The sequence below is a fragment of the Cynara cardunculus genome, unplaced genomic scaffold (genome assembly GCF_001531365.2).
Source record: "Cynara cardunculus var. scolymus isolate 2C unplaced genomic scaffold, CcrdV1 Un_Scaffold_1927, whole genome shotgun sequence".
Lineage (NCBI taxonomy): Eukaryota > Viridiplantae > Streptophyta > Magnoliopsida > Asterales > Asteraceae > Cynara > Cynara cardunculus.
The window spans coordinates 68,255-90,494 of NW_020200917.1; the positions used below are offsets into that span (position 1 = coordinate 68,255).

The window sequence follows — 22,240 nt, forward strand, 5'->3', positions numbered from 1 at the left end:
CGGATGCTGTCATCGCTGCAAGACGCGAAATTAGAAGATTGTATAGATGTTTAGTGGCAAGTGTGATGATGATACTAGTGCTAGGAATGCTAATCTGTTGGATGTTGCTCTAGAGGCGATGTTTAGTGTTAGAATCACTACTCCTTTGTTGGGATTTGAAAATCTGTTTTGGAGGGATGGTAATCTTTTGAAAAGCCCTTTAGTATGTTTTAAAATCGCTTGAATGTAAAGAACCTTGGATGAATATGAAATGTTCTGTTGATCATGTGACTGCTTTAATGATATCATATCCTATGCATCATCCTGTTGATTAGAAATTGTTGTCAATGATATTGCCATGAAAATGATGAGACTTCCTTTTTATCATGCCTTAGAAAATGCCACCAAGCAGAGAAAACCCTGAAGTTGCACGACTCGTGTCAGAGCAACTCTTGGCTGCGCTTCCCAATATAGTCAATCAGGTGGTTGCGGGTCTAAATGCTAACCAACCTACCAGTTTTGAGCCTATGACATCTAGGGAATACACCTATAAATCATTCAGATCCAGCAACCCGAAGGAATTTCATGGAACTGAGGGAGCTGTAGGATTGTTGACTTGGATTGAAGGTATAGAGTCTGTCCTCCATATCAGCAAATGTTCAGAAGCAAACAAAGTAGAATATGCTGCATGTTTACTACAAGGCAGAGCCTTGACATGGTGGAACACATTAGTTCAGACTAGGGGTCGCGAAGCAGCCAATCAACTCTCATGGGAAGAATTCAAGAAACTACTTAAGAACGAGTATTGTCCAAGAAGTGAACTCCAAAAGTTGGAAGTGGAGTTATGGAATCTTGAAATGAAGGGGGAAAGCATAGTTGCATATACTACTCGATTCCATGAATTAGCCAATTTAGTACCACATCTGGTGACACCTGAAGATGTCCGAATCGAGAGGTATATCTGGGGATTATCTCTAGAAATCCGAGGAAATATTACCTCGGCAAACCTAAAGACCCTTCAGGAGGCAATAGACATTGCAACCAAGCTCACAAATAATGCAATTCGGTCTTGAGAGTTCAACAAAGGAAAAAGGAAGGTAGAAGAGCTAGGAAATCAGAGATTCGAGGATAGGTTTGGCAAGAAGAGAAAGGCGGTAGGAAACTTTGGGATTCAGACTCAAGTGGTAAATCAAGGAAGCAAGCCTAAGTGCAATAAATGTAAATTTCCGCATTAGGGAAATTGTATTATTTGTCAAAGGTGCCACAGAGGGGGCCATTCCACAAAAGATTGTCGAAGGCGATTATGTTTTCAATGTGGGAGTCCGGATCATATGAGAAATGTATGTCCAAAGAGAAAGCAAGGAACAAATGCTAATCAAGCCCGACCAGCCAACCAAGGAAACTCAGAAAGTCAAACTCAGGGGCGAGCATTTGAAATTGGAGCAAGGGAGGCCAGGCATGATTCTAATGTGGTTACAGGTATATTTCTCTTAAATAATGAATTCGCATCAGTATTATTTGATTCAGGAGCTGATAGAAGTTTCGTATCTCTAGACTTTAGGCCAAGGATTTATTTAAAATCTCAAAGGATGAAGGAAGATTATATAATAGAGTTTGCCAATGGTCAAGAAATTAGGACTAGAGATATAATCATGGTCTGCACTCTAAGCTTAGCTTAGAAGGAGTTTAGCACAAATCTTATTCCGATTGAGTTAGGAAGTTTTGATATAGTTGTAGGCATGGATTGGCTATCCAAAAATCGAGCTGAAATATTTTGTTCGAAAAAGATTATCCGAATTCTCCAAGAAAGAGGTGAAGCACTTATAATTCAAGGAGAGGAGTCCGATCGAAAAATTAAGATAGTATCATGCATGAAGATGCAGAAGGACTTAAAGAAGAACTATGTTGCGTTTTTGGAACACATTATAGATAAGAAGGTTAAAAGGAGAACTCTTGAAGACTTCCCTGTAGTACGGGAGTTCCCGGAAGTGTTCTCTAAGAATATACCAGGATTACCCCCACCTAGACAAGTCGAATTTGGTATCGACTTAATTCCTGGAGCTGCCCTAGTGGCAAAAGCACCATACCAGTTGGCCCCATCGGAGATGCAAGAGATGTCGGGACAAATCCAAGAGTTATTAGATAAAGGATTCATAAGACCCAGTTTTTCACCATGGGGAGCACCAGTTTTGTTCGTCAAGAAGAAAGATGGATCGATACGGATGTGTATTGACTATACGGAGCTTAATAAGTTGACTATAAAGAATCGATACCCTCTTCCTAGGATCGATGATTTATTTGATCAACTTCAAGGTGATGTATACTTCTCAAAGATCGATCTCCGATCAGGATATCATCAAGTGAGAGTCCGTGAAGAAGACATCCCCAACACGGCATTTAGAACCCGATACAGCCATTATAAATTTTTGATTATGCCATTCGGGTTAACCAATTCCCCAGCTACTTTCATGGATCTAATGAACAGGGTTTGTAGACCATACCTAGATAAATTTGTAATTGTCTTCATAGATGACATACTAATTTATTCACGAAGCAAAAAGGATCATGAGCAACATCTCAGAGTGATTTTAGAGCTACTTAAGGACCAGAAATTATATGCAAAATTCTCTAAATGCGAATTTTGGATTCGTGAAGTACAATTTCTTGGTCATGTGGTCAATGAAAAAGGAATTCATGTAGACCCTGCGAAAATTGAGGCCATTAAGAAATGGGAAACCCCAAAAACCCCGACAGAAATTCGTCAATTTCTTGGCTTGGCAGGGTATTATCGGCGATTCAATGCGAATTTTTCAAAGATTGCGCAACCACTCATAGCTTTAACACAGAAAGACAAGAAGTTTGTTTGGGGATAGAAGCAAGAAGAAGCCTTTGAAACTCTTAAGCATAGGCTGTGCAATGCACCTATTTTATCATTACTAGAAGGTTCGGAAAACTTTGTGGTATACTGCAATGCATCACATCAAGGATTAGGATGCGTGCTTATGCAAAAAGAAAAAGTCGTCGCATATGCCTCAAGACAACTCAAAGTGCATGAGAAGAACTATACTACGCATGATCTAGAATTGGGAGCTGTAGTATTTGCACTTAAGATTTGAAGACATTACCTATACAGTACCAAGTGCACTGTGTTCACTGATCACAAAACTCTTCAATACATCTTCAATCAGAAAATGTTAAATCTGAGGCAAAGAAGATGGATTGAACTGCTCAGTGATTATGATTGCGAAATTAAATACCACCCAGGCAAGGCTAACGTAGTAGCTGATGCTTTGAGTTGAAAGGAAAGAGTGAAGACAACAAGGGTACGAACCATGGCAGCAATAGTAACCATGAGTCTGAAAGCACAAATTCTCGAAGATCAAAAAGAGGCATTGAAGGAAGAGAATTTGAAAAATGAGACCTTACATGACATAGAAACTAAGTTCCAACTGAAGTCTGATGGAGTGAATTACTTGGGAAATAAGGTTTGGATTCCTAAGATAGGTAATCTTAGATCTATAATTCTGAATGAAGCCCATCGATCAAAATATTCAATCCACCCCGGAGCGGATAAGATGTATAAGGAATTGAGGGATCATTGTTGGTGGTCTGGAATGAAGAAAGACACTGCTATGTATGTGAATAAGTGTTTAACTTGCGCAATGGTTAAGGCTGAACACCAAAAACCATCTGGCCTACTTCAGAAACCTGAGATTCCCCAATGGAAGTGGGAACAAATATCGATGGACTTCATAACTAAGTTCCCAGCACTGGGAAAGGGCATGACGCAATCTGGGTAATTATGGATTGACTGACGAAATCTGCTCATTTTCTGTCGATTTGAGAATATTATAAGATGGAGAAGCTGGCTCAAATTTACATAAATGAAATCACCACTCGACATGGGGTACCTCTTTCCATCATCCCGGATAGAGATAGTCGATTTACATCAAGATTCTAGCAATCACTTCAAGAAGGCATGGGTACACGCTTAGATTTAAGTACTTCGTATCACCCCCAAACGGATGGGTAGATGGAAAGAACCATCCAGACATTGGAAGACATGTTACATGCATGCGCCATAGACTTTGGTGGAAGTTGGGATACACACCTTCCGTTAATTGAATTTGCATACAATAACAGCTATCATGCCAGTATTCAGTGTGCGCCATATGAAGTGTTATATGGGCGCAAATACAGATCGCCACTCAGTTGGTTAGAAATCGGTGATCAGCAATTAACTAGACTCGATGTAGTTCAAGAAACTTCTGACAAGATTGTAATTATCAAAGATAGACTCAAGGCCGCAAGAGATCGTCAGAAAAGTTATGGGACAATCGGAGGAGACCCTTAGAGTTCCAAAAAAGAGACAAAGTACTCTTAAAAGTCTCACCATGTAAAGGAATAATGTGCTTCAGAAAGAGAGGCAAATTGGGTCCCCGATATATTGGCCCATTTGAAGTAACTGAAAGAGTTGGACCAGTGACATATAAGCTGAATTTGCCACAGGAGTTAAGCACCATTCATGTATCTAATCTCGAAAAGTGTTCAACCGATGAAACACTGGACCATAGGAAGAGGTGCAAATCAATGATCATCTGCGCTTCGTTGAAAAACCGTTAGAAATCTTGAACAGAGAAGTCAAGCAGTTGAGGCAAAGCAAAATCCCGATTGTAAAAGTTCATTGGACCTCAAGACATGAACCGGAGTTCACATGGGAAGAGAGGATTTTATGACAAACAAGTATCCTCACTTGTTCGCAAGCGAATCCAAAGCTAAGAATTGAGGCATTAAATTTCGAGACGAAATTTTTCTGGCATGGAGAGACTGTGACATCCTTCACTTTTGGAGCGTCAGGATAGCATCTTTAAGAGGTTCCTATAATCAGGATTTTAATTTATTAGGGATTAGTCACGTTGATGAGAAAATCAATCGACTTAGCTCCCAAATTATAGTTTAGAAAACTCTGCCTCAACGGGTAATTGATAAAAGTAACCTATGTAATGCCAAATATATTAAACATTTCTCTTAAAATAAATAAAGTCGATATTATAAAATTTAAATTTAAAAATATAAAGTTTCAACTGTATGTACAAATAAGTTTTACAAAATTTGGAATTTTGATTTAATAATGAATAATTTTATTTGTATTTGATAAAATGTAATTAAATTGGGCTGAGTTTGTATAAGAAAAATAAAGATAAAAATATGGTGGTTGGGCCTTGTATGGGCCGGGCCCTCTATCTTCATATAAAAACCCTACCTCCTTTGAAAATCATTCATTTCACCTTCACTTTTCCATTTTTCTCTCTCTCTTTAAAACCTTTCATTTTCCTCTAGCCAAACTCAAGTTCCAAAAATCCTTCTTGATTCTCTAAATCTTGAAGAACACTCAAGTCTTTAAGAAAAATCAAGCTGAAAGGTAATACGATTGATTTATTTTCGAATCTTTTAACAGCAATGACGCTGATATATTTATATTTCTTGCTCCTTCTTGAGTTCAAAATTTTATTAGAGAGTCTAAGATGGGAGATTATTTCATCAAGACATGAAAATGTTCCCAAAATGATGATAATCTATGATCTATGAACTTAGGACTCAAGAAAATGGGATAAAACTACATTGCATGTAGTATTTAATCAATAAAAATGGCATTTTGAAACTGACAGATTGTTTCTAACAATCCCCGTCGACTGTATTCTAGAAAAATCAACCCAAAATATTTGATTTATGTTGGAGTTTATTTGATTAGTTGTTGTTTAACTATTTTAGGTCTCACTCAAGAATATCGAGTTTTGGGGCATTTAAATGTTTAATATAAAATTTTAAGGAGTAAAAATAATGTTGTTAGACAAAAGAAATCTAACAACAGTGTTGTTGTAGTTTTTAAAAATTTAAAAGTAAAATGATTTTTGGAAGGTTCCTTGACAATGATTGGTGAAATCAAGAGTCCCTGAACAAAATCTGTATATATGTCCACATAACAACTTTTTGGTGCAAAAAACCCTTTTATTTAATTAAATATTGGGTTATTGTAGGAACAGTTAAAAATGATATCACCTTTAACCTATAACGGTTTAATGGCATTACATAAGATATAATCTTACTTTACTTTTATCATGACCCGATGGGTGATCTAACTATTGGATTTCGGGTGTTTAGGACATTAGAGTGGACGTTGGTGCTCCAAGCTTCATCAAAACCTTGGATAATCTTCTTCAAACTAGTGAGTTTTCACGGCCCTACTTTTACTATTTTTAGTTACTTTAAATGGGGGAAAAGCATGAAAGAATGCAAACTTTACTGTTTAGATGTAAAACTTATGGACTAAGAACTGTTTAGTCGAATATTGTGAAAATCATGAAAAAATGATTTGTTATAGCACTACCTATAAATGATAAATTGATGTGCTTGAGAGGATATTTCAAAAAGTCCCCGTCCGTACACACTTCTAGTTAACTCGGGCACGTCCTGGGGTCGTGGTATTTGTGGATAGCCGCTATTTTGTTGACAGTCCCACCCAGAAAAGGGTGCACATTACCTAAGTTTCTCATAAGTCTACTCATGTGTGCGTAAGAGCCACCACTGAAGTAGTACTGATACGAACCGTGGTACCTAAGTGAGTGAACGGGCCACTTATGGTAGTTCGTAAACTAATGGGGCACATTGGTCAGGTAAGGCTCTGTAGCGTTTCAAGTTTTTAAGCATCGATGGAAAAATTTACATTTATAATGTGCACGTTATGTATAAGTTTGCAAATTGTGGTTTATGCATTGTAAATATTTTGTGCATATGAAAACCCGTGAACTCACCAACTCTTTGTAGTTGACGTCGTTTTTGTGTTTCATGCTTTTTAGGAAATTAAGTAAGAAGGAAAGTTATGGAAGATTTACGCGATAACACCTGTTCACAAGCTTTAGAAATCTTTTTTGTGTAAATAATGTTCTCTTTGTGAACATCAAGGTTATGAATTTGTAAATCTTTATGGATAATGTAATTAATGGTGATATCTATCAAATGGAGCTATGAATGCTTACCTGTTACGCCTCGTGTTTCCGCTTTAGTGGGGTGTGACATATTCCACCCTTATATCCTCCCATTAATTTATATGAAGTAGTTCATCCAAAGACAGACCTCAGTCATATATGTCAAAGTGAACATGTTCATAATTTTCCAAACCAAATTATGGTTTCCAACATCGGTTTATAACCAAAAATCTTTTTAAACCTTAAGAACAACTTGTTCTTCCAAAACAGTTTCAAACCTTAAAACTCATAATCTTTATGTCAAAATATCTATAAAACGGCTTTTTACAAATGTAATATTCTGGTTGTTATATATATATATATATATATATATATATATGTACGGTTATGTATGTATATGTGTAATATATATATATATATAAGTGGTAATTTTAAATGAGAAAGGGGAGGTCGGCTAGAGAGCCGCCCACCATTTTGAAGTGGTATATATAGATTTTGTTTGAGAAGAGAAGGTACACTCTTACTATATTTAGAAAGTTATTCTCTGAAGAATCAGAAGGATTGCACAGGAAGAAGAGGATTTCAAAGGCTTTGATTCTTGATTTCTAAAGGTGAGTGTATTAAGAGCTTTGGATATGAATTACTCACATACAGTTTGATAAGCATTTGGAACTGGTCATTATGAATTTTGTTGCATTTTATGAGAGTTCTTGTTTAAACCGTCCAAGTGTTGTCCGGATTAATATCCGGATAAATAAACCGCTCATGCCTTGTCCGGAGTCTTCCTAAACCGGCCAAGAGGTGACCAGATATCATTTAAACCGGCCAAGAGGTGACCGGATATTGTGTAAACCGTTCAAAAGATTGGGTGGTGTATTGACCGAATTGTTTTAAACCGGTCAAAGTTTGAATCATGTATTGTCCGGTTTAATTTAAGCCGGTTAACATTACAAGTGAAGTATTAATCCGGACAAAGATGCTAATTTACTTTCAAGTGTTAAGGTTGACCGGACTTCAAGTCCGGATAAAGAGTTAGAAAATATTTTGAAATGGCGGTGTAACCGCGAGAGAGATGAAATGGCGGTGTAACCACGAGAGAGATGAAACGGCGGTGTAACCGCGAGAGAGATGAAACGGCGGTGTAACCGCGAGAGAGATGAAACGGCGGTGTAACCGCGAGAGAGATGTATTGGCGGTGTAACCGCGAGAAACATAAGTATGCTTATGTTTCAGAACAGGTTTGATTCTAAACTGATTGTTTGGAATGTATATTGTTTGTATGAGATTTATACGCTCACTACACCTTTTTGGTCTAACGCTCTGTTGTTGGACTAACCTGTTTTGCAGATCAGCGTACTTTGCAAGATAAAGGCAAGGGGAAAGTTTAGATGATGATATTATTTGTTTCATGTATGTATTAGAAATGAATTTTGTTAGTCCATGTTTTGTAATAATACCATGTTTAGTATTATGAGTATGATGATGTAAATTTTATATATATGGAATATGTGGATTGTTACAACCAAGCACTTTCTATACCTCAAATCATAAATACTTAATAGTTCAATATTCACAAAATATAAATATTTGGTTAATAAAACTCACCTTATCAAATAGATTGTTTTGCAGATTAACACACAGCAAGTTCTTCACTTATCACAGAATCTTCAATAATTTTGAAACAACAGATTTCTTGAAGAACGCCTCACCGCATTTAAACACCTTTTTCTCTCTCCAGAGTTTCTTTCTAAATTAGACAGTGATAAGGATAACCCTTATCTTTTTATTTCTTTAAATATCCCACCTAGGCAGTGAATGATGTTTATTATTATAATATTGACTAAGGCGGTGTGGCTTTATATTATTAAATGTCATTTTACTTAATGGTGAAGATACCATTCTCTTTTTAATAAAATAATAACACCACATAGCATATATCACATATAAGATTATCCACTCATATATATTTATATACGCATACCATGACATGCATGTCTTCATCTATGCATATTGTTCATTAAATTAATCAATTAATATATATATATATATATATATATATATAAATATATATATATATATACTACATTAATAAGCATTTAAGTCATTATCTTAATTACTACCCTCTAAGCACAAGTTACAATCATTTTATGCAAGAATTTTAAAAATCTCTTAATTACAAATTATCATGCACAATGTACAAGTTATTTATACTAAGTGTTTCATCCAATACCAAATCCTAATTGTGTCAAACCTTCTTTCTCTTCGTCAGAATTCTAAAATCACCAATTTGGGCCACTTTCTTCTTCTTCTGTATCCGATCACTACCTTCTCTACCTTTATCAATTTCAGATTTCAAAATTCAAATTTGAAATGATTCTTGAAGGGCTTGTGAGAGAGAGACTTGCCCTCAAAAATACGATTCAAGGGTTTAGGGTCATCCTCTTCGAAGAGACACTCATCCCTTACTCAAAACCATTCAGGCTCATCCTCTTCGAAGAGACACTCTCTATCCATCACTCAGGCCTTAATCTCAGTCTATCACTCTTAGGTAATCAATCGGTTTCATCGATTTACAGTCTCTCATCCAGGTAATCACTCTCCATTGATTTTGGTTCACTTTTTTATGCCCTCTTTTGCAAACTTCTTTCTATCACACTCTCCTTCCGTTCCAATTTTTGTCCAGGTAATTAGGGTTTGATTTCCCACTTTCAGTTCTTGAACTTAAATGCTATTGAATATTGATTTCTCACTTTTAAACTTGAGTTGCAGTTAACCTATGTGGTATCATAGGTTTGTTTTTTTATAGCAACCGATTTTTTGTATAGCAATTGGTACCATAGTTTCATGAACAAGAAACTTGACCTGCTGTTGTAGAAAACTAAAATCTATTGTGTCTTTATATTAAATAAGATGTTATTTAGTCTATTTTCTCTACATGTGCTTGTTGTAGTTTGATCAATGGCAGAAGCAACTGGGCCTGCTAACAAGCCAAGAAATGAAGAGATTGGTAGCTGAGGTGAATTATTCTTACTATCTTCTCCACGAGTTTGTTCTGCTTGTTTTCCTTCAGATACAAATGACAATACAAATATACGCAATACCTGGAGATGGAGGTTTTTTAATTGCCAATATAAGAAAACATGACCTTTCATCATTCTCCTGTAATGCTTTTGCAGAAGGTACAATTATCTGTTGCATACAAGACTTTATTTATGAAATGTCAGGCGAATATGTTAATAAATTGGTAGTGAAACAAGAAGTGATCCTAAACTAAGGGTGTTTTTTGGGATTCCGTAGTTCCAATAATTAGGAAAAGCCAGAGCGTGTAATGTAGAAACACGTATTTGAGAAAAGACATGTCTATTTCGAAAGTAGGTGTCCCCAAGAAGGGAACGACACCCCGCAAGAATTATTAGGGACCATGCATTAGGAATATCTTTTTCTACTATTTGTTGTAAGCTTCTTTCTTTCTCTTTGAACATATAAAAATTTCTGTTGAGTCTTTTTAATCCAAATTTACACACAATCCTAATTGGTGCCTATATTGTAACCTAATGTACTGGACTTTTATTGGCTCACCGTGTTTTGAATAAGCTTGAGATGGACGAGGAGTATGAGGGAAATCTTGAGGTATGTAATTTGTTTCCAATTTACTTGGATGTTGTAATTATGCGGATTTATTTTATTTGAGATATATTATTTGCAGGCGACTGGGGAAGATTACTCTATTGAGCCTGCAGACAGTAGAAGGCCTTTTAGGGCTCTTCTGGATGTGGGTCTTATCAGAACCACCACTGCAAATTGTGTTCTTGGTGCTCTCAAGGTACATGGTTGTTTTTATGCTAGCATTCAATTTCCAATAGGGTGATTTCATCTTCTTTTGCACATATGTTGATAATCTGGGATGGAGTTTGAGTAGTTTTTAAATATAAAATACGCATTATGTACTGACTTGTGCATTTTCTTAATGGGAAACTTTTGGTTCAGGGAGCTTTCGATGGTGGACTTGACATTCCGCACAGTGAAAAGTTTGTTGGATTCAGCAAGGATGGTAAGCAACTTGATGCTAATGTCAACCGCAAGTACATTTATGGCGGGCATGTTGCTTCCTCCATGGGGGTGAGTCTGTTGTTTAACAAGAGATGTAGTGCATCTTTGAAAATAGAACATATCATTTGAAAATAGTTGGTTTATATGCAGACTTTGATGGAAGATGAGCCGGAAAAGTATCAGTCTCACTTTTCTGAATACATTAAAGCTGGAGTTGACTCGAAAAACATTGAAGAGTTGTACAAGAAGGTGCATTCAGCCATTCGTGCTAATCCAACCCCAAAGAAGTTGGAGAAACAACCTCCAATGGAGCACAACAGGTAACCTCATTTTTTAAAATCTACCATTTTGATGGTAAAAAGATAATTTTGCAGAAGATTATGTTTATATAAACAAAGAGATGATTATGTGTGTTGATGTTGTTTTTGTGGGTTTAGGTTCAACCTGAAGAAGCTAACATATGATGAGAGGAAGCAGAAGCTTATTGAGAGGTTGAATGCTCTGAATGCGGTAGTTGGTGGCGTAGAAGCTAACATGTTTGATTTTGAATTATTTGAAAAGAAAGTTGAAAACAGTTCAGTTTTGCATGCTTTGATGTTGGAATTGCCTTTATAATTGGCGTTTGTTCAGCTGTATATGTTCCATATTTTTTTCAGATGCGAGCAGGCTATTGGCCATTCTCAATTTGAATCACTTCTTCCATTGGTTTTGGGCCGTGATGTTAGTGGTGAAGTGCTGCAGTTGGAGGGTCTGTTCAGACTCTTAATGTTAGGCAGGAAGTTTTTGGTGTATTGCACCCAACAGCTGTGAGAGGTACTTATGCTGATTATGTTGTTCTTGCAGAAGAAACTGTATTGAAACTCTTATCATCGACCTATATCTTCTTGTTTCTCTTCCGCATCACAGACTATTGTTGCTCCTCTAGAACGATTGAAGTTTCTTCTTCAGGTGGATACTTATTCTCTTTTGGTTCCATTTACAAGTAAACACGCATTCTGTCATATTCTAGCTTTTTTTTGTTTATTTCATGCTCCTGTGGTACATGATTTTTGTATTAGTCATGCAAGAAGAAGCAAATCAATCTGCTGGTAATAAAGTTCAGAATCTGCTATCATATGTATTAGAGTGTAGATGATTTAAATATGACTCACTAAATATTATGTACAACCAACCAAACTGTAGATGATTTTACCCTGTTTTGAGTGATAACATGTTGGTTATAAGACTATAGTAAACCTATCAAGTAGGTACCTATAAGCATATACGAATAGCAATGACTGGAATGAAAACCAGAAACACCTGCCACGAAATCTGAGACATGATTGCAATTAAAGCAAGAAGCTGTATAAATGCAAACACAAAAACACCAACGACATTTGGAATGTAGATACTGATAAAGCTTCTTTATGTGCACCAACGAGTTCCATAAAGTCGCTTCCGGAATTGAGAATGTGTTTATACTTTCCAGCTTGTTTGATCCTTCCAAGTCTTAAGACCTTATTAGAAGTTCAATACATATAGGTTTAAATCATGGCAACTTCTTGGATCATGGTTCACCTTGTCAAACATAATTACAATATGTATTTGGTAGCATTATAATATTATATAATATGGTTTAAATCATGGCAATTTCAGTGCTTTTGAAAATAGCATCATATTATTCATATATGTAGATCTTGACGGTTCAGTCAGAAAATTGCTTCTATAAATTTTTAATTCGATTATTCTTAGACTAGAAAAAAAGTGTATTGTTCTATAAATATTAAGACTAGCTAATCTTTTGGCTAATAGGGAGTTGGGGCTTAGTCTTCAGGTCCAACATCAAACAACCCAGGTGCACCATATGCTGGCCGTATGTATTTTTCTTTAACGTGTGGACAGATTTGGGGCTTTTGTGGTTTTTTTGTTCTACCGGTCAAGAACTGGGGTCTTTGGCATCGTGATCTCTGTCGGTATAAATTTCCACTCACCTTGGTATTGTCATATGTTAATATATCATTTATTGACATATTTTACGATCATAGTGTTTGTGTTAACATCCCAATCGTACTCTGTGGAAAACAAGTTACTTTCCACAGAAAGAAGAACTTGTGGTATTATGAAATCTCAGCCAAGAGTAATTACAACTTTGAGAAGCCCTTTCTCTATCTTGGCAGAAAGCTTGATGGGTTAACAATCATCAAACTTTATTCAAGAAAAAAGTTTTAAGTAGAATATTTCAAGAGTTAATATGCTAAATTTTTTGTTGTTTTAGGGATCCCAACTTGCATTTTGTTGAGTCTCCTACTCTTTCTCCCCCAGAAGTGCAAATGAACATTGCTGATAAACAACAATAAGCCAGAATATTGTGGTTATTGAGTTCTTTTCTTATTTCAAAAAGTATGTGTGTAAATGATGGTGTTCTTTTGTAGGCATGAGGGCGAGCTTGCTGCCACTGCGAGCCAACCACTTTGAGATGACGATGATGATGCTGCTTTTGAATAGAGGAATTTGAGAAGGGTGGTGTTTTGGTTATGAATGATGTCTCGTGAAAATGCAAAAAGCCTCAAAATCGTTTACATTTAGACTCCCGCCCCATTGCGTGGGTATACAACTAGTATATATATATATATATATATTTCATCACGTAAATTACCAATTAATCACATATATTTTACCTCGACCCAGGTTGCCTGAAACCCGGTTATAACAACTTGAGTGCCAAAAATTCCACTTTATTCAAATGATGTGAAAAACGTAAAAGAGTCAAAGATTACAATAGGCCTAACCACCTATTTATACTAGTAATCTAACTATCTAGTGAGACTATTTAGCTAACCTTTTACTAACAGATAAAGCTTATCTAAACATCGATAAACATTAAAACAAGATAAAATTTGTAGAATCCAGCTGTTCATTGGTCAACTTGTGACATCTGTCAGTTCTGAAATCCAGGTTAGTATCTGCATAGGGTTTCCAAAATTAGAAATGTAACTTATTAGAGCTTAGTTAAGTTGATTAGAAATCAGCTGGTTTAGATTGCCGTTGTTTAGGTTAGAAAGTCCTGTTTCGGCAAGTAACTGATAAAGTTAATTTATGTAATGCCGAAAACTCTAAAAATTCTCCAAAATATGATAAAAGTTAATAATATAAAGTCCAAATTTAAAATATAAAAAGTTTAATTTTAAAAGTCCAGACAATTTCACAAAAATCTGAAATTTTGACCAAATACTGATTTTTATCATCGGTAGCCATTTTAATTTGGTAAAATACAAGATAATTAGGTTTAAATAAAATGAAATTTTTTTGGGCTTGGGTTAGGCCCATGGCCAGCCCCCTTCTTCCCTCCCACCATTCTCTCTAAATTTAAATGAAGGTGAGTCTACCTTCACTTCTCTCTCACTTCTCCATTTCTCTCTTCACAAAATTCTCCTCCTTCTCTCTAACCCAACCGATTTTCTCCCTAAACCCTCATCATTTTACAAGTTCTTTGAAGAAAATCAAAGAACAATCTTCATATAAGAAGGTAAGAACATTGTCTATGCATTTTTTTCTTTCATTTTTGCTGTAAAAATCCGTTTTTCTTCTACTTTATCTTACACTTCCTCTAAACCCACGACTTCTTTGAGTTCTAAGGGTAGATTACACACCAAAAAATATGATATATATCGTTGAAATGGTGGTAATCCATGATCCCAAACATTAGAACTCAAGAAAAGTTGGTAAAAATGCTTGCATGTGGGTTTTTTACCAAAAAAGGGGCAATTTGGGGCTGACAGATTAGTACCTAGTAGTTATGTCGCCCATTTCTCCTAAAATAATAGTCCAAATGCTACGTTTTTTTAATGAATTTCAGTGAGTTAGGGTTCTATCCCCACTAGAATCACATAAAAAGAGTAAGTTTTGCACTTTCAAATGTTTAGAACAAAATAAGTGTGCAACAACACACTTGACAGTAGGTAAAACCAACTTTGGACGACCATATCTCTCTGGTTATTCCTCCAAAATGGTTTATTTTTTCTAGAATTTATTTTAATGAGTTATCTTTCTAATGCATCTGGTCTCACTAAAAAATATTTAGTTTTTAGCCTTCAAGTTCTTGATTCAAGATTATGGTGCAAAAAGAGCAATGCTGACAGAATCTTGCATGCATTTTAAAACAGTCATATCTCCTTCAAAACTCAATGAAAATGGGTGATTCTTTTTGTGAAATTTAGCCTTATTTGTTAGCTTTAAAATGCAGCTATAATCACTGAAAAATGATGAATTAGGCCCCCCAAATGTCCGTCACTTGAAGAGTGTGCAATCTGTCTTGGGGACTGTGACACTCAAAGTTGTAGGGTAATGATGAGTGTCTTAAACCCATCCAAAACTCTTCATATTTGGGAAAAATCTGTTTAACTCATTATTATTGATGATATAAAAATTTAGACCCAAAAAGAGTTGTGGAAGGTACCTTTTGATGACATTTTATAAGACCAAAAATTCCAGATATAAAATTTACTTTCTGTCCAATTTATGATTTTACGTGAAAATGATTTCAAGTTTAATTTACATTAAAATGGACAAATTAAAAGACGTTATATTATAATATCAACTCTCAATAATGAGAACTTATCGACATTAGATAACAATAAATACTTTATCTAATCCGAAATCAGATAGGTGGACTAATTTTAGACTTTGGACATCGTAGGAGAGGAGAGATCGGGATCTTAGAGCTTCTCACCGCCAAAGTCATCAAGTGTCATGCTACGTAAGTCAGTGAGTAATCACGGCCCCGTTTTTATCGCGTTATTATTTATTGAATATTTGGGGGAAAAGCATGAATAAATTGCAAACTGAATTGTTTAAATGTAAATTGTTATAATCATGATATCTGATTATAAATGCACAATGGTCTAAATGCTAAATTGATGTACTTGAGTGATGTTATTTATCGTCCCCAACCGCGTACGCTGTTATAACCTGGTTTCAGATAACCTAGGTCAAGGTAAATTTTACGTGATTATTTAATAAATTATATGATGGTATGCGTGAATGTGGCAACAATACATGATACATGAAATAAGTGCATACATGTTTGAATAATATGAATATTTTATTGAGTTAGTGGTACCTTAGTAATGCAAATAGGTTTTTTAATAATAAAATCCACACCGTCATATCCAATTTTATATTATTAAAATCCTCCACCGCCTAGGTGAGGATATTTAAAGAAAAAAATTTAGATAAGGTTATCCTTATCACTGTCATTGTTTTTAGAAAAGAACCTCTGTGTGTGAGATAATGTGTTCTTCAAGAATTGTTGCTTCAAAAGTACTTGAAGATTATGTGTTAGAGTAAAACTTTTGCTGTTTGTTTATCTTCAAGAAATCTGTTTGATAAGGTGAGTGGTTTTGAAACTAATTTCATCATATATTTGTGTATCAATTGTTGAGTTTTGGTATTGGTTTTGAGGTTAAGATGATAAATTGTCTTCAACAGTTTTTATGATGTTATTGTTTTGGAATCTGTGTCTGGATAAATATGGAACAAAGTTGTGTTCTTCAACAACTTTTGAGAAGTTGCTGTTTGAATCTATTTTTGGGACTGTTTTGGAAAGAATTAAACAGTATATGGGTTTTAAAACAGTTTGAAAGAGTTTTACAGAAAAAACAGAGTTTTAAACTGTTTTGGGAGATCAGGATGTTCTTGAGAATAGAAGGTTTTGAGGATAAACCTATGTTGAAACCATGATTTGGTTTGGGAATTATGAATAGGTTCACACTGACATATATGACTGAGGTCTGTCTTTGGATGAATTACTTCATATGAATTAATGGGAGGATATAAGGGTGGAACATCATAAAAAGGGGATTATTGGGAGGATATAATGTTGATCGTTGTCTGCGTGGCCTAACTCTTATTATGATATCTATTAAAGTTACAACAGATTTAAGTTCTCATTTCTTGGTGATTTGAGGATTTAGAGATGTTGTCTTTAGTAGGAATGAAGGTAATGATGTTATGGGATTGGAGATAATATAGTTCATGACTATTGGTTGTGAGTAATATGTTTTGGATAAAAGCATTGATTATGAGGAAACAGAGGAGTTCTGGTTGTACCTTGCAAGGAACTAGAGGGGCTCTGATTGACCCTCATAATAGAACCAGAGGATTCTGGATATTGATTTATAAATTATGCAAATCTTTTATAAATTATTAGTTGAAAATAAGTTTTATATCTTTTAGAAACAAGCTTAATGCTATATTTATAGTTTTAAAATGATATTTCAAAAGAGTCTCTATACTTRGAAATTTCTATAAAACAAACCAGAGGGRMTCTGGTTGGCTTTCATAAGTACAACCAGAAGCTCTGGTCGAGGAACCAGAGGCTCTGGTGGACTAACCAGAAGCTCTGGTAGATAGACCAGAGGAGCTCTGGTCATGACTATTGAAAAATATTCTAAGTATGGTTTGGAACCAGAGGCCCGATGGACTTAAACATGATGCGATTCTTTTTATTATTCTTCATTATGATTGAGAGATTCTTTGATAAATGTTTTTGGTGATCTCACCATGCATAGCATGAAAAAAGGAATCTCACTAGACTTTTGTCTAACCCTCATTTTATGTTTTAAAATATTTGTGCAGGTAATACCAGTTATAATATCAATAAGGAAAAAGCATTATATGATTACTTCCCTTACATGCTTAAATATTGAAGACCATATCTAGATGTGTTTTGAAGGAGAGCAATACTAGTTTACAAATGCATGTATTTTGGAATTTCTAAGTTATGCAATTTGTATCATAAACCTGTAGCACAGACTCTTGTAATTTTGGACCTATGTGGGAATCTATGTATTCTATGAATGAATTCTATGTAATATGTAATATGTAATTTGTGGAGACTGGGGTGTCACAGATTGGTATCAGAGCCTAAGTTTAAGGAATTTAGGTGATCAATTGCATGATGATGCCTAGACTTAAACTATTCTATTGCATATTAGGGTCCCGGACATAGTTAGAACTTTTGAAATAAATATGATAAGTTAAGAGATCAGTGTAAGGTACATTAGGATTACATCTGGCCAATGTAATTTTGAATCTACAGGTACATATCTGAACTTGGACACTTTATTGTATATGGGAAGGTGAAAATGTGTTATTTAATCATGAAATCTACAGATGGCAAGTCAGTCCAGAAGATCAGCAAGACTAGCCCATCCTGATCTTAGTGAGGCAGAAAATTCTCCCATTGAAGCCCCTATTAATACCTCACGATGTAAAGGCAGAGGAAGAGGGAGAAATCAAACGAGGGAAATAAATTATCAATCACAAGGTTATGTTAATCAAGCAGAATCTAACTCTGGGAATAACAATCTGGAACCAACACCACAGCCAAAATTTGTAACTAGAGATATGTTGGCTGAAGAAATGGGAGAGTTAAGAGAAACTTTAACATCAATATTGAGAATGCCTTCGAGGGTGGAAACAGAACGAGTAGAGATAAATTCTTCCATACCAACACCAAGCACAAAACGAGGGGATATTAAAATGTTTTTGGCATGCAAACCACCAGCTTTTTCGGGTGAGCGAGATCCAACTAAAGCTATGTATTGGATAAAAGAGATTGAATCAGTATTCAATATCAAACGTTGTCCAGAAGCCGACAAAGTCAGGTTTGTTGTATCAGTTCTAAAGTCTAATGCTTTGTTTTGATGGGAAATAGAATCTCTTGGAAGGATGGATGTTTTGCAAACCTTGTCATGGGCATAATTTGTGAATAGATTCAAAGAACAATTTTGTCCCAAGGCTGCAGTTAGATAAATGGAAGAGGATTTCTTGAAGTTGGAACAAAGCTCTGGATCAGTTAGAGAATACACAGAAAAATACATACAGTATTCTAGATTTGCTGAGCATTACATATCCACAGAAGTTAGAAAAGTTGATAGATATATCTGGGGTTTGAAACCCTCAATTAGAGAATTTGTTATAGCAATGAACCCTACCACTTTTCCATTGGCAGTCGATACAGCTGAAGTCACAGAAAGGAACAAAAATAGAAGCGATGAAGGAAAACAAATGGAATAGAGAAAGTGGGAAGGAACTCAACAGGATATCGAGGATCCAAGTCCTTTAAGTTCAACAAGAAACCAATGCAGAGGTCGATGGAGAAGGTCTGTCCTAGGTGTCGACAATATCATCAAGGAGAATGCCAACGAGAACCGATGAAATGCTTCAATTATGGTGAGATTGGACATTCATCAAGATTCTGTCCGATGAATAAAATATGTTTCAACTGCAATTAACCGGATCATTTTAAAGACAAATTCCCACAGCTCAAAAATCCACAACTAAGTTTGGGAAGTAGTACAACGGGTAGTTGAGGGAGACCAAGTATGAATAGAGGAGGGCTAGGAAGGGCGCAAGGACGATCCTTCCAAATGACTAAAAATGAGCATAGGCAGTTCCAGACATGGTAACAGGTACTTATTCCATCAAGTCCGTATATGCTAAAGTGCTATTTGATTCGGGTGTGAACTTTTCATTCGTATTCCCTACTTTTGCTGAAATTGAATGTTTAATTTCTATGCCACTTCACAAAAAGTTGGTGGTTGACACCGCTAATAGTCAAGAAATTATTGCTTATGTGTTCGATAATTATACCATTTCCATCGAGGGTTGTGAGTTGCCTATTCAATTATTCCCTATGCCGATGAAGGAATTCGATATAGTGGTGGGTATGGATTGGTTAGCCAAAAATCAGGCAGCTATTTTATGTAACCAAAAGAAGATTGAAATTAAGTTGCCAGGCAGAGGAACAGTCATCATAGGTAGTGATTATCGGGATTATCATACCAGTCTTCTCTCCATATTGAAAGCTCGTAAGCGTATACATAAGAAATGTCAAGGGTTTTGGCTTATGCTATCAATGCAAACAAAGAAGAGAAAGAATCAGAACAGATCCCAATTGTCAAAGAATACCCAGAAGTCTATCCCAAGGACTTGTTTGGTCTTCCACCAGACAGAGCCATCGAGTTTAAAATTGACCTGATACCCGGGGCAGCACAAGTAGCCAAAACACCATACAGATAAGCCCCATCAGAGCTGAAAGAATTGGTGACTCAATTGAAGGATCTACTTGACAAGGGTTTTGTTAAACCAGGTACTTCAGCTTGGGGAGCTCCGGTTCTATTTGTTAAAAACAAGGACGGGTCGATGAGAATGTGTATAGATTATCGGGAGCTTAACAAAATGACAGTTAAGAATAAATATCCATTACCCCGGATTGATGATTTATTTGATCAATTAGTTGGGCCAGTTACTTCTCAAATATTGATTTGCGATACGGATATCATCAACTGAAAGTCAGAAAAAAAGATGTTCCTAAAACTGCGTTCAGAACAAGATATGGACATCATGAATTTTTAGTGATGCCTTTTGGCCTAACCAATGCACCAGCAGCCTTCATGGACCTAATGAACAGGGTGTGCAATGAATATCTTGATAAGTTTGATATTGTATTCATCGATGATATTTTGATATACTCCAAAGCAGAAGCAGAACATGCAGAACATCTTCACTTGATTCTGAGTCTCTTGAGGAAAGAAAAGTTGTATGCCAAATTATCAAAATGTAAGTTTTGGTTATGGGAAGTCCAATTCCTTGGCCATGTTGTGTCACAAGAAGGAATCAAAGTGGATCCATCAAAAATCGAAGCAGTAGAAAAATGGGATAGACCAAGAAATCCTTTAGAAGTCAGAAGTTTTCTAGGCTTGGCCTGTTATAACCAGGTTTGAGACAACCTGGGTTGAGATAATTTATACATGTTTTTTATGTGGATTACGTGAAATATGCATATCTAAGTAGAAATGCATGAACTATATATGTGAACATGATATTATGCATGCATATATGTGAGAAGATGTCATGACATATATGATTTATACATGTATGCATGTGGTGTGAAGCATACATGAGGTGGTGCATATTTGTGATAAATTATTATGGTGGAAGCAATATTATATTCAAAAAACTTATACATTCATGGTTAAGAAATCATGAATTTTATAATGAAAAACCCACCACCCAAGATTATTTCTATTGGTTAAAGGTTTCACCGCCTATGAGTTTTTAATAATCTTCACCGCCATGGTGGGAGTATTTAAAGAAATAGAAAGATAAGATTCTATCTTATCATTTCATTTTGAAGAAAAAATCTGTTGAAAGAGAAAAAGAATGTTGTGGCGGTGAGAAGTGTTCTTGAAGGAATCTTTTGTTCAAAGTTGTTTGAAGAGCTTGTGATTTGCTGTGTGTTTTAAAACTACGGAATCTGTGATTGTTAAGGTGAGTTTTTAAACTACCGTTGATTATAAACTGTGAGTTTTAAAAATACTGTTGATTATACAATGTGAGTTTTTAAACTACCGTTGATTATAAACTGTGAGTTTTATAAATACTGTTGATTATACACTATGGGTTTTGATGTTGCTTTTGAAGAAAAGATGGTAAAACTATTTTTATAGTTTAAAGGTGTTATTGTTATATTTTTGTGTATTAAAAACTGTTTTGGGAAAGATAAAGAAGATATTGCTTCTTTAAAACAGTTTTGGAAATGATATCCTGTTTTGAGGATTTAAAAAAGGGACTTAATGTTTTGGGAAATCTTCGAAAGATAAGATTGTTCTTGAGTTTGAAAGGTTTTGATGATAAAACTGTTGGTTGAAAATTATAGAGAATATTCTTTTCAGATGATTGTGACTTTGATCTGTCTTCATTTGGAATTAATCTATAGATGTTATGGATAAAACTATGAATGAGGATTCGATAAGATGGTTGTGTCTGCGGTCCTTCATCCGATTTAGTTCATAGATTTTGAAGAAGGAATAAGGGTGGCATATCAAGGAGAGGTGTCTTTTRGAATAAGGGTGGCATATCAAGGAGAGGTGTCTTTTGGAATAAGGGTGGCATATCAAGGAGGTGTCTTTTGGAATAAGGGTGGCAATTGTGTGTGAATATTATAGCTCTTACTATTATGTCTTTTAAGACTACAATAGGACCATACGCTCTTACTCTGGTTGGTCCTCATTATTGGACCAGAGAATTCTAGTTATTGATTTGGAGAATGAGCAAGCTTTTACCAAATGTACTAATTGGACCASAGGCTCTGTATCTATTGATAAGAGCCTCTATGTCAAAATCATATTTTTAGAAGTTTTAAGAAAAAAAATTTATACTTAGAATCTTTTTATGAAAAA

General features: G+C 35.4%; 1 protein-coding gene across 1 annotated transcript; it reads left to right on the forward strand.

The window, feature by feature from the left end:
* The first annotated feature begins 1,317 nt into the window (after nt 1-1,317).
* On the forward strand, nt 1,318-13,351 carry LOC112502787 (60S ribosomal protein L5-like). Its single transcript, XM_025106796.1, has 9 exons — nt 1,318-1,458; nt 9,916-9,981; nt 10,524-10,595; nt 10,672-10,788; nt 10,953-11,084; nt 11,166-11,335; nt 11,453-11,551; nt 11,672-11,821; nt 13,270-13,351. Exons 1-9 carry the CDS (start codon nt 1,318-1,320, stop codon nt 13,349-13,351), a joined length of 1,029 nt encoding a protein of 342 aa, XP_024962564.1.
* Nucleotides 13,352-22,240: the final 8,889 nt, after the last annotated feature.

What these genes read in the sequence shown, in the direction of transcription:
- LOC112502787 (XM_025106796.1), top strand. Translation starts at nt 1,318, where the DNA reads ATGTATGTCCAAAGAGAAAGCAAGGAACAAATGCTAATCAAGCCCGAC. An exon ending in TGATTCTAATGTGGTTACAG is followed by an intron (nt 1,459 to 9,915) that starts GTATATTTCTCT and finishes TGCTTGTTGTAG; the next exon opens with TTTGATCAATGGCAGAAGCA. An exon ending in ATGTTGCTTCCTCCATGGGG is followed by an intron (nt 11,085 to 11,165) that starts GTGAGTCTGTTG and finishes GTTTATATGCAG; the next exon opens with ACTTTGATGGAAGATGAGCC.